A 12,893-nucleotide genomic window follows, 5' to 3' on the forward strand; every position below is an offset into this window, starting at 1 on the left:
GTTCAAAATTCTTCAAAGCAATGATCCTTCAGAGGAGAGAAATGTTTATTGCACATCACATTACGGAATTAAAAACAAAGTTGTTAAATGATACAGTCATTTGCAAACCCATAGCCTGTCCATTTTGATCTCCGTTAGTTTTTTTTCCCCACTGTCTGACAGAGCAAAATAAGATGTTTGAACTCATTCAAGCCCCATTTAATCTCAATCTGTTATCATTATAAGTGCAATTACAGAATTTGTCAGTTCCTTTTAAGGCTTTGACAAGGCCTGTAAAGATCAAAGATGGGAGCACATTTCCTGTCTAAAACATGACTGTATCCAGCAGCATTAAACTGAGAAGGATGGAGGGACTGGAGTCAGAAAGACAGACAGGAAGTGGCCACATCCAGTGAGGATGGCTGAGTCATACTGGCTCCACAGGCTCCATCTTGACTGGTATTGATTATTCATTTCTCGTTGACTGTGCACATGTGGGAGTGTCAAACTACAGAAAGAGGAAGTCGAGCTGTGGGGAGTTGCAGCACAACCCTTTAATTTGGCTCTTAAGTGCTCGTTTTTATGTTCCAAGCAAGCTGATGGATCAGAACAGGAACATTTTAAATAAGAAGTAGTCGAATGTGGCGACTGCTTTGGGCGTACTTTTCCGTCTTTCATCACACGAGCGCTGTGTGAGAACAAAATGAAACTATTTCAGAGTTTGATTGAAGCTTTTGTTCTCAAAATCAAAACATCCCTGCTTATGGTTAAGTGGTTGAGCTACAAGTTAATAAGTTGCAGTTTGCTAATTGGCCTGTATTATTTACTGACATCCACAGCTTCATTTTGTCTGTAAAACTGCACACCTACATTTGCTAGTCAGAAATCAAAGTAGTACTGTCAGATATGATGATATACCTGCTGCTAGAAGTGCAACTAGCTACAGCTAGTTGCTGCTGCTGCTAATTGCACCTGCAAATAACCACATAAATCTATGTAAATACATGTTTAATATAAAACTGGAGGCAGTGTAACATTTTAAAATAGTGTTTAGATTGAAGTTTTTTACGACAGCAGCGACCCATTTTATTCTTAGCCCTACTTGGCCAAGCCGTTAGCTCATCAATCAGGTCAGAATTAAACTGTTTCTCCAAACCGAGGTAATTCAAATATCTGTCTACAACAGGTAAGATATTAATAGTTCATAACCATTCCACCTAACTCTGAACTGTAGCTACAATGTGCAAAAGAATGGGCTGGCCTGTGCCACTTAGTGCTTGTTATTTATAGGTCTTACCAATTATTTTGGATGGTTTATCAAACCATCACCTCGCTGATATCTACATTACAATAAAAACATATGTTTCACATCGTAAGAAATTTAAATCCAGAACCGAAAGATCTGATCTAAGAATCCAGATCACCAGAACAAATGTTCAGAGACCCACTCCTCTACAACCTTTCCCTCCTAATGAGTTTATTGACAATTCAAAAAGCAATCCATCATGTCACAGATTTGATTTCTTTGTCAAATAGTTCTTGCAGATGATGCATTATGAAATCAATGCTGTAGGACACTTCGTGATTATGTCAGAGACGCTTCAATCTTTGATAAATATTCTAAATATTAGGCGTAATAAAAGCGCAATAAAAACAGTTAGGCTATATGTGCTGTTCGAACTGGGAGGATTATAAATGTCGGTGCAAAAAGGTTGATCAAAGCCTAAAGAAGACCCCGAATGAGTCATCGGGATTTCACTTTTGTAGATCATAATTATCAGTAGGACATTTCAACTTAAAGTTTGCCTTTACTGTTGCCAGAGCTCAAAGAGAGAGAGAGCCACTGATGCAGGAAAGCGAGATAATGTTTCAGTTTTAGAGACGGGAAGCCCAACACAGCTGTGAGTCTGACTGGTGTGTTCTGCTGCTCCCAGCGGGTCGAGTGGAAATGACTTTGTCTTTGACAGAAAAGAGCTGCCAAAGTGCTCCAGGCTTCTTTTTTTCCCCCCCTTTTCCTGTTTTTGTCTGCTGCTCTGCTCACGCTCGCCTTCATTCATCTTCTGGGTCTGTTCAGCGACGTTACATGGCGTTGCAGGATAAAGGAACAATATTTTTCTCTCTGAACAGATCTAAAACACAATTATACTTTTTATTCACAAATGTGAGATAACTACAAAAAAAAAAGAAAGCTGTTCAGATTTCAAAAGCATGTTAATTTTTTTGTATTTTATTGCTGCTGAAAGACTTTGAACAGTCTTATCAAATAATACATTTTTTTATATCATATTTTAGATATAAAATTGAATAAAATATCACAAATTTGTTTAAATCTAACCCTTTAACCCTAAATATCAGTTCTCCTTCTTTCAAATGTGCAGCTGTTGTCAGGGGCTTACGTACACCCATCAGGGATATTAATAACGTATTAAATGATGGTTTTTAGTATTCCGTTTCAACAATTATTTTCCCATGATTTCACATAAGCACAGTCCACAAAATTTCAATAACGTTAATGATGAAACTTTGGGAAGGCTGTTTCAGAAGCTTAATGTCAGGCTGTTTTATCCAATCAGAAACCAGCTCTGATGTGGTCCTGTTTGAACATCCAAATGTGTCCACGTTTCAACCGTCTAGCTGTTAATTTGAGGCGAAGTTGAAGAATTTGGAGGTAGACCTCCTGCTTGATTAGTCTACTTTGTGCAATGTCCCACAGTATGACACTACCACTACCATGCTTGGTAGCTAGTACAGTGTTATTAGGTTTGTTTGACAGCCTCACCTTGACTCCTCCAAACATACTTCTTGTCACTGTGGCCAAAAAAAAATCTCAATTATTGTCTTGTCTGACTGTAAAAGTTTTCTCCAGAAGGCATATGGCTTGCCCATTGTTTCTTGCTCTCAGTTAATGGCTTCACTGTGGGCAGAGACACTGGTGTTCCAGCAGGTTCCAGTTCATGGCAGGCTTCAGCTTTGATGGTGCCTGGGTTGTGTCTGAGCATCCTAACCAGTTTCAGTTCATCTGAGTGTAACAAATGAATACTGTCAAACAAACCCTTTTGAAGTTGACAAAGACAAACTGTCAGCTGCACTTAATCGTGATCACTAATGAAAACAGGTCTTGTCAAATTTAAAGACAGTCTAGAACCTTCAACATAATTTATTGAAATGATTTAGGTGAATTTTGTATATCTTCTTGCCTGTATATATAATTATGACCCTGTGTGGATTAGAGAAAATTCAAAATAAATTCAAATTTTTGCGCCCAATTCTTGGATTTAAAAATGATTAACGTTCTTTGTTGTATAATAATTCCAACTTGGAAAAAAAACAATTTGAATAAATCATTAATGGCCCCAAATTATTAAAATGTTCATGACCTTGATGTAAATCTTTGACCACAAGTATATGTTTAAGGCTTTAACATATACTTGTGGTATACATGTAATCATGTAAAATAATGGGCTTAAACTTTAAGCCCATTATTTTACATGATTACATGCAATGCATTTTAAAACACGAGTAATAAATGTGAACTTAGGAAAATACAAACATTTTAGTGAGTTTTTTTGTTATTTTGATTAAAATGAGAAATGTTTTTTTTTAATTTAGGTCTCAAAGGGGGATTCTAAACAAGGCACAGCTTGGAAGGAAGATTTGTAATATTATAAAAGAGCCCAAAGATGAGGATACTCCAGATACAGTAATTCTCATCACAGGACTGGTTTCATCACTTATGCGAGTTAGTCAAGGCAAGGAAATAAATTCACTTTGTTTTGTCCTCAGACTAGAAGCTACAGAGAGACGGAGCGCAGTAAAACTGACTTCCTTCTCAACAGAAACAAGAAAATCAGAAAATATAATTTATTCGGAGTCCAGGAATAAACTTGAGTGTTTAAAAAAAAAACCTTCAGAACTATCTTCATTTTTAAGTAATGCAGTTAGAACCGTTTTGGAACGTTACAGGAAGCTCCAGTACGTTCAGCCCTTTAATCTTCACGCCCCAAACTCTCTCAGCAATCACCACGAGCTGTCAGCCTCCCCCCGCCCCGGTTGCTGTGGCGAACGGCCGTCATCATGGCAACAACCCCCAGTGGTTTGTCTCGTCGGGTGAAGGAGGGGGTGGGGTGTTATCATGCAGGAAGGTGAGATAAGGGAGTTATTTCAGCGGATAAGAGTTCCTGATCAGTGAAATGTTTAAAACTGGGAAGCGCTGTTATCTGAATGTTTGTTTGTGTCATCATTAAGGATGAGGTACCTGACCCTTGACAGACACCAAAATAATACAAAAAGCGTCACCAAGCTTTGTCGCAGAAAGATATTTTAATATTTTTAACATCAGCATTCATTAAAATCATTGATATCCATGTGGCTTACAGTTTCAATTCACTGACTACAAAAACAAGTTTAAAAAATAAGCAAACAGTTTGACATTATGAGACCTTATTGGTTGAAAATAAAAGTACAGCGACCTCATCGACACCCGCACTCGTCCACCACCATATCCTGGTAGTGCCGGAGCACCACGTTATCGTTGTTGTCGTAGTAGAGCATGGAGATGGGGGAGAGGCGGATGGGGACGCAGCAGGGCTGAGGCGTGTCCTGCGGGTCCAGAGAGTGCACCAGGGTCTGCAGGATGGCGTGGTTGGTGCTGTTCAGGCTCTCGCTGATGGGGAACGGGCACTCGCCGTGGCAGTAGTTGGCCATGTAGCCCTGGGGGGCGATGATCCAGTCCTGCCAGCCCACGTCTTTGAAGTCGATGTAGAGGCGGCGAGCCTTGCACACGTTGCTGAGCGTCACGGGGAGGCGGACGGCGCTCCGCCTCTGCCGGGAGCGACACTGCTGGGGGTTCAAGGACACCGCTACCAGCCAGGCCCGGACCACTGGGAGAGTGGGGGCTGGTTTCGACGGGAGGGAGCTTCCGGGATGAAAGGGAAGCAGCTCATTAGGATCTGCACCGAAAGGGAGCAGCTCCACAACCAAACCGTAGTTGTGACTCGGTTTACGCCAGCTCTCCGCCATTGACGTCAGGTCCAGGGTGACGGTGGAGGGCCCCAGCTGCAGCGGTACCGACTGCGACAGCAGGAGTCTACGGTTGGCCCGAGGGTCGCCTTCCTTCAGGGTGGCTCGGGTCACTTTATACAGGGACACGCTGACAGCCCGGGACCCCTGCAGGAGCGCCGCAGAGCTGAGGGGCTCCCAGAGGAAGGTGATTTCCAGCCGAGCCAGAGACAGCAGCTCCACGGGCTGCAGGACGGACATGTTGAAGAAAAGCCGCTTCTCCAGACAAACCTGACAGCTGCTGCTCCGTCCAGACACCAGGCTGCCTGCAAAACATCAGCAGGCAGAGAGGAGCACTTTAATCAGGCGGTACAGGCCTCAGGAATCAAGAGAATGGGTGGATAACGACTTAAATAATTGAGAAAAAGAAACTGCTACAACCCATTATTTCTCCTTGGAATAAACAATGTTTTGCTGAAGTAGCTTTTTTGGTGTGATCCTAAAAAGAACACCTTCAATTAAAAGCTGCTTTCCTCTCCTAAAATAATCTAATGTGTTTCTCTTTTGTTCTGCCTTGTTACTGAGGAACATTTTGATCAATAAATAACACCGTAGCTATGTGCAAGCCTGGTCATTATACTGTACCGAACCTTTAAAGAACAGACACACACCAAACTTCGCACATAAAAGGAATACTCATTTTTTAGCCACTTGGGCAAGCTGAACTTTGTAAAAAAGTTATAACTTTTAAAGAAAACTTTGTAGAAATGGGTCATTTGTGCTGACGGCTAAAAATCTTAGAATGCTATTTAGGCTTAGCTGTGATGAAAATAATTATTAAGGGATATTTCAGCCATATTAAGGGGTGTTCTGAGTGAAACGTTGTGAATAATTTACACAGTATCTTACCTCTTTAAAATAAAATTAAAAGAAAAAAAGTTTTTGTTTTTTTTAAAAGAGTTGACAAGCCAACAGCTATGTCTATTGGAGTCGAGCCCAAAGTGGACTGAGGATATCTTACCATGACTCCCAATCTCAAAAAATTCTGTTTTAAGTGACCACTTTTTACATTGAATTTTACGGTTCTTTGCAAACGCAGCTAGCAGCGGCAGTCACTAGCTGTCACCTCCAGAAAGATTGGGAAAGATTTTTTAAGTATTTCTGCAAAATATAAGACACAATTGGCGTCTGTGTAAAGGGTTAAATAACAGTATTTTGAAGATTTGAGCTGTTAAAGCCACACCTACAGAGTGGATTTTGCAATCCTAAAACAGCTGTATTATTTAAAGTTTTATAACGGTTTGTGCAGACACTATTATTTAAACCTTTACAGGAATGGTAAATTTACATCACAAGATTCAATCGACAGAAACCTTGCAGGAACTAAGTGCACCCGAGCTGCGTCAAAAATATTACAGCTAGCTGCTGATGCTGTTTGAGTTTGCAAATAACTGTAAACTTCTATACAAATAACAATGTATTGTAAAACTGCAAGTGATGTAAACGTTTCTAAAATACAATTAGTGTTTGCATCGAGTTTGTTGAAATAGGAGATGCTAAGAACCTGTTCACACAAGGCTGATCTCGGTTACACGGTGCTTCTGTGCTCGTTGAACTGGCTGTAGTTCCCAAGCCAGCCACTAGTTGGCCGTGGCTGGTGCGCATGTGCAATTTCCCATGTTGAAGCCAATGATAATTTTTTTTTTTTTTAAATGCTGCGGTTCAACTGTTCATGTACAGGACAAAATCGCTTGTTTCTTCTGAATCTGAAGCTTTCTGAACCCAGGTCTCAGAGTGGAGATTTTCAGACCCTCCCATTTGCATTTCAAAGGAAGCCACAATGTGTGAAATCACACATGCACGCCACAGACGGCTGCAGTCAAGAGCTGCAGAGTGCTGTTTGTGTTGCTCATGCTTTTCAACACGTAGCAGCAACCCAACCTGACTGTAAGCCCAAACAAACATCCATGTTTCTCCATTTTGGATGGAACTGTTTCCATGCTCCAGACTGCATGAACGCCCCTTTGAAAGCCTGCCAGGAGTATTGCTAGATATTTTGATCATTACCACTTTTATAAAATAGTTTTAGGGTCAAGTCCCTCCTTTTCTGTGCACATGTTCACCAATCACAACACAGCTAATCTTACATCCTCCCCTCTGAAAAAGCACACCTCACTCAGCACATATGATAGTTTGGGTCAAAATACAATCATTTTAAAGCGACAGTATGACAGTTCATCATTTCTAATCTGGCAACCCTGCCTGGCATGGAAACTACAGCAGATTCACTGAGCACAGCTGTATCCATGTAAATGTGTTCTTGTTTTTGTCTTGTTTATTCGCCTCAATAAACACTGAAAAAACCCACTAATATTTCCAGAGATTGTTCTAGTGTAAAAAGGGCCTCAGACCTGATTTTGGAAAGTTTTAGTCTCAGAGAATTTGTCGGTGTTGTCTTATAAACAAACAGCCGAACTGCAACAGAAATGTTAGTTTCACTAAAAACAGTTTTGTAAAAACTCCCTAAAAGACAACAGAAATCCACTTTAGTCTCTGCTTAGCTCATGAGTAGCTACACTAAGAATTACAAACTGGGGCTCCGAGGAGCTCCCCCACTTCCAAAATATGCATTTAAATCTGCATGCAGTTTCACTTTTTTGTTTCTTTTCTTTCTTTAGCAATTTTAACTGGAGTCCAAAGACAGGTTTTGTGCATTATGGGAGTTTGTCTTTACATAAAAAAACAAAACAAAACAAAAAAAATGAACATTTAAATGCATGCTCTACAGCTCACATATTAGATAAACCTCTGAGAAGTCTGATCTAATTAAAGTACTGTTTTATGATAAACATTAAGTCATTTCTGTTTTGGATTCTGCTGAGTCATGTCTGTGAAGCCTCCAACTCTGCCCCAACATTAACCCATTCCAGGGGTCTCCAATCCTGGTCCTCGAGGGCCACTATCCTGCATGTTTTCCTTATTTCCCTGCTCCAACAGACCTGATTCAGTTGTTAAATCACCTCTTCATGTTCTGCAGAAGCCATTGATTCAAATCAGGTGTGTTGAAGCAGTGAAACAAGTAAAACATGCAGGATAGTGGCCCTCCAGGACCAGGATTGAACACCTGTCCCCACCTTGGTCCTGGACGTATCGGACGATGTTGCCGCGGACTCTGTTCTCGGACACCGAGCAGGGGTCGCTGTCTCCGGCCCGGCTGCCCTCTGACCTCCGGAACATCCTCCACAGCTCGGAGGGGACGTGAGGCCGGCCCCGGAGGCCGCCCGCGGGCCGGGGCCGCTCGGGGAGCCCCATGGAGGCGAGGAAGAGCCGCTCCTGCGTCCTCGTGTCCTCCGGTACCGACTGGGCCCGAACGCCGATCCAAAGCCACGCGGCGAACAGCAGCGACGCGGGAGCCATGCGTGCGGAGCTGCCGGCTGCTCGTCCCGGCCTGAGGAAGCTCCGGGTGGAGGTGGAGGTGGAGGGGGGTAGGGTTATTAATGAGAAGCGGGCAGACGGATGAGGGTCAGCCGGCTCCTCAGAATTAACATCCAGAATCCACAAAACTCCACAAAGTGTCTGTAAAATGTCACAGAAACCAGAACCTCCTCTGTTCACACTTCAAAGGTCTGCTGCTGGAAAACACAACTAAACTTGGTCCAAATTATTACTGTTTTTTTCTACCTCAGGTTGCACGTTTTAAAAAACAATTTACTTTTACATTATCCTATTTATCTGTTGCAAAGTGTTGTTTGATCAAGTTTAATTAAATTAAGATCAGTTTTTTTCTTTCCAGTCAGGTAACTAACACCAAACTTAATGCAGTAATATCTTATTTAAAGGCCATCATAAAACATCCAACAATTGTTCTTTTTTTACTTTTATAAGCCGTCATAAAGTTGCGAATTTATCTTTTTTTTTAACCCCTCAGGGTATAGGTGTCCAACCTTTCTGACCCGCAGGCCCCTCCAAAATTTGAACGTTTGCTTAAAAATATATACAGTTTTTGCTTTTTGTCCATTTCAAATCTGTGTCGACAACAATGTAAACACACACAGGTGTGTAAAGTTTTTTTTAGTGCTTATATACAATTATTGTACATCCAAAAACTGAAAAATCCTTGCAAAAATTTACCATATTAAAAGAAAACATTCAGTTCCTTTGAGTTGTTGAGCCTGCTGTTGTTTTCTTGTGCTTGAAAAAACTCCATTTTAGTCTTTTCTTGGGGACAAAAACGTAATGTGAGTCATTTTTCTTTGGAAATAGTTGCTAAGAAAAGGGGGTCATGTGGACTGGTGGCTGAACCTTGAAGTGGAAACTTCGTCGGCTGACAGTTTGATTCCCACCTGGATGTTTTTCTAAAACCTTCTGGACCCACACAACGTTTAATAACCCGTCTTAAAAGAGCGGTCGAAGCACTGAGAAGGTGTAAAGCTGATAACTGTGCCCATTTCATATTCTTTTAACAAAGTCCTATGTTCCCTCTATTGATGATTAAATCAACTTTAAAAAAAAAAACACTTGCTGTATTTAGCCAAGTTTTATGACTGTTTATCCTTTTACCCTTGGCTCACTTCCGGTCCTTTTACCCCAGGGGAGAGACAATTTACCCTTTAAGGATGATGCTACAAAAGAACTGAAGTTTATCTATTTATTATAATAATGCAGAGAATTAATACAAGGACCAGCGCTGGGACTTCTGTAGACAACATCTTAAGGATGAAGCCGGAAGCAGAAGCTCCGAACAAAAAGGACATGTCGACTCGTATCGATCTGAGGCTCCGCCAGGCTCCCGTCCAGAGGGCCAGTAGTTTTCTAAGTGTAGCCAGGAATGACTTGAACTGATTCAAGCAAGTGTTTCATTGGGTGTAGTGTAACTCAATCTGTGAGCGTGCGGTAACACGCTCGCAGACAATAAAGGTGGCTGGGCAACTGGTTTTCCTCTATTTCTCTTTAGTACTTACCTTTATTTTAGGACATAACAACCCAACAGTCTGCTGTTTGGTAAAAGTTGTTAGAGGAACTTAGAAAATTAGAAAAAAAATAACCAATGTGGTTCATTAAAGACAAAAAACCTGTTCTGAATATTGCACATTTAAAACAAAAATAAAATAATCACCACCTTCCCAAAGGTGTCCATGTGCATCAACCTCTCAAGCCTGCGGGCCAAAATTAGACCATTCTTAAACTGGAATTGTGGGCCACACAAAACCACTTGAAGTGCTGCAAATGGCCCGCTGGCCGCACTTTGGACGCCCCCGCTTTAGGGGTAACTTGGGCTGATTTGCATGTTTTGGTTTGTCTCACCAGCTGTGGAAAAATGTTTTCGTCCTGCTATAAAAATCTTAAAGCGATTAAAAAAAAATTAAGAAGTTCAAAGTTTTTACACGAGGGAAGCTGGTACCAAAGACTGCCTAAAATGCTAGTCTTTCAGACTTTTATCTTACTGGTTATTTGTTGATATGAGCTTTAAAATATTGATTTATTAGTTTATATTGACCCTTTAATGGAGAGTGAGGGCAACAACGACGCGGAATACTTCTTGTAAAGTCAGTCCACAAACTCCTGTCAAACTAAAAGCTTAATTAAATGTTCACGTCAGGAAGTGTCGGCCTGATCAAAGGTCGAAGCATTTCTACAATAAGTGCTCTGCTGCGTGAGGAGAACCAGCAGGTTTGGACTCAGGAAGCTGCTCTGGGTGAGATTCTTCCACCACCTAGTGCACGCTGACTGCACCTGTACAAAGACAGAAGCTGCTCCTTCAAGTTCACTTTAATGACCTCTTCTTGATTTATTTGACACAAGGATCTCGTTGATAAAAAAAAAATACTGTCCTTTACTTCATTCTGGTTCCAGCTTTCTCATGTCGCAGAACAAATTTTGCATTTTGATCTAAATTTTTTCCAAGTTTTTGTTCCTCTTTCTGCTATTGTTTCTTTTCTTCTGGTTTATATGAGTGAAATAAAAACAAAAAAACAACCTTTTAATCGACAGTAGTGGAAGTGTGCTTATTGTCTTCAGTTATCAGGCTGCATCAAACTGAAGTTCCTGTGTTTTCACCTTGTTCACAATAGATTTATCCTAGAAAATCACTTTCATGCAATCATTCAATGACTGAGTTTTCTTCTGTTTCGGTATCAGCAACGGTTCATCTTCTCTGTGTTCACATCTCATGTCCTCAGGCTCACTGTTTTACTGATCACTCTCAGGCGTCTAATCGTGTGTCCGCACGTTTGTTTTTTGTCTTTTGTCGCGCACATTCTAATTTCACGACATTTCGACTGTTCTCGTGTAATCCAGCAGATTGCAGCTAAACTCCTGGAGGGACTTTCTCGATTTTGAAGCTCAGAACTGAGAAGGATCCCTGGATGTGAAGCGTAACACCTTCAAGATGAAAAAGAAAAGAGGACATTTTGAATTGCAAAAGCACCGAAGCACCATTTTTACTTTTCTGGTAGTTTATTCTTCTGTTTGTCACTGTTTTTTTTGTCTCACTGCTCCTCATGCAGCGTTGGGAAAACCCGGACATTATATGTTACAATGTGTGGCTTGATCAGGACTAATGTGCTACAGGTTTTGGCGGCAGTACGTTGTTCTGTATAGAAGAAATAAAAATAAATCAAAAAATTCTCCATGGAAAACAGGAAGAGTTTGGCTGAATGATTGAAAAACCTCTATGGAGCTCTAGCCCACATCTCCTAATATAATTTAAAGTTTAAATGGCTCACAGGAAGGTGAACTTTATGAAAGTGGCATTTCAATATATTTTGTATGTGTATTTATTACAGAACTGATGTTTAAGTTGAATAATTTCTGGCGATTTTATGACAAAATGTTCAACTTAGAGTGTGATGATGTCCCACTCGTCTGAACTTTCCACAAGCTTTACATTTCATATCATTTTCTTTTTTTCTCCTGTGCTCTCATTAACTCCCACTGTATCTGAGCACAGATATCTCCAGCATCTTTTAATGGCATTATGACCTGCAGATGATGGGATGTTTAAAGTCTTCTCAGTGTTCCCATTGAGGAACATTATTCTGAAATTGTTCCAGTTTTTACAGTTTTTCACAGACTGAAATGTTTTTTTTACACCCCGTCCTCTTACTGACCTGTTAACAGTTAACTTAGTTTAGCTGTTTCTTATTTGTATCATTTACTTTTACAGCCTTTTGCTGCTCCTGTTTTAACTATTTTTAAACGTGTTGCTGCTATAAAATTCAAAATTGCTATTTCTCCCCCTAAAAATGTTAGATTCTTTTAGTTCAAACATTAGATATGTTTTACTGTTTCACTGTGAATAAAATGGGTTAATGAGACGTGCAACTTACTGCATTTTGTTTTTATTTACATTTTACACAATAAACTAACTTTGTTGGGGTTGTACATGAAAACAGTCATTTTGTCATCTTGAATGTCTGAATTTCAGGCAGTAGCTGCTTTCAGGCCTTTTCAAAGCTCTTCAAATATAGTTAGTTCTTAAAATCTTCAGCTTGTCGATGCATTTCGTTGCCTCAGTGCTGTCGGCCTGTTCAATTTGCTCTCCTCAGTTTGTATTTAAAAACCACTGTGACACCTCTTATGCATCTTTAAATGTTAACGTGGAGTCTGGAACTACAGATTTTATTTAGACAACCCTTTTACTGTAAGTCAGAAATGAATTTTATCAAAATAAATAAATAAAAACTTAACCCTACTGCTACTTTAACGCTAATTAATTTGAATGCTGGAAATGATTTGATTGTGGATCTATTATTTTGTGTACTATTTATTTCTTCTTTTATCAGCAACATTTGTTTCCTTACCTACAGATTTAAAGGCCTGACAGATATAAAACAATGTTCCTGCTATCTAAGTATATTAATAGTTATTTGTTAGTTTTTAAAAAATGTATTCATAAGAAAAACAAGCTATTTCTA

The 12,893-nt window shown here is 40.2% G+C and overlaps 1 protein-coding gene across 1 annotated transcript; it reads right to left on the reverse strand.

The window, feature by feature from the left end:
• Positions 1–4,289: 4,289 nt before the first annotated feature.
• Positions 4,290–9,438, reverse strand: gdf3 (growth differentiation factor 3). The gene is made up of 2 exons (XM_017421135.3): positions 8,112–9,438; positions 4,290–5,303 (listed from the first exon to the last, which is right to left on the reverse strand). The coding sequence occupies exons 1-2, from the start codon at positions 8,392–8,394 to the stop codon at positions 4,450–4,452; spliced, it is 1,137 nt and encodes a 378-aa protein (XP_017276624.1). The 5' UTR covers positions 8,395–9,438; the 3' UTR covers positions 4,290–4,449.
• Between the last annotated feature and the right edge of the window lie 3,455 nt (positions 9,439–12,893).

The sequence above is a fragment of the Kryptolebias marmoratus genome, linkage group LG6, assembly GCF_001649575.2.
Source record: "Kryptolebias marmoratus isolate JLee-2015 linkage group LG6, ASM164957v2, whole genome shotgun sequence".
Lineage (NCBI taxonomy): Eukaryota > Metazoa > Chordata > Actinopteri > Cyprinodontiformes > Rivulidae > Kryptolebias > Kryptolebias marmoratus.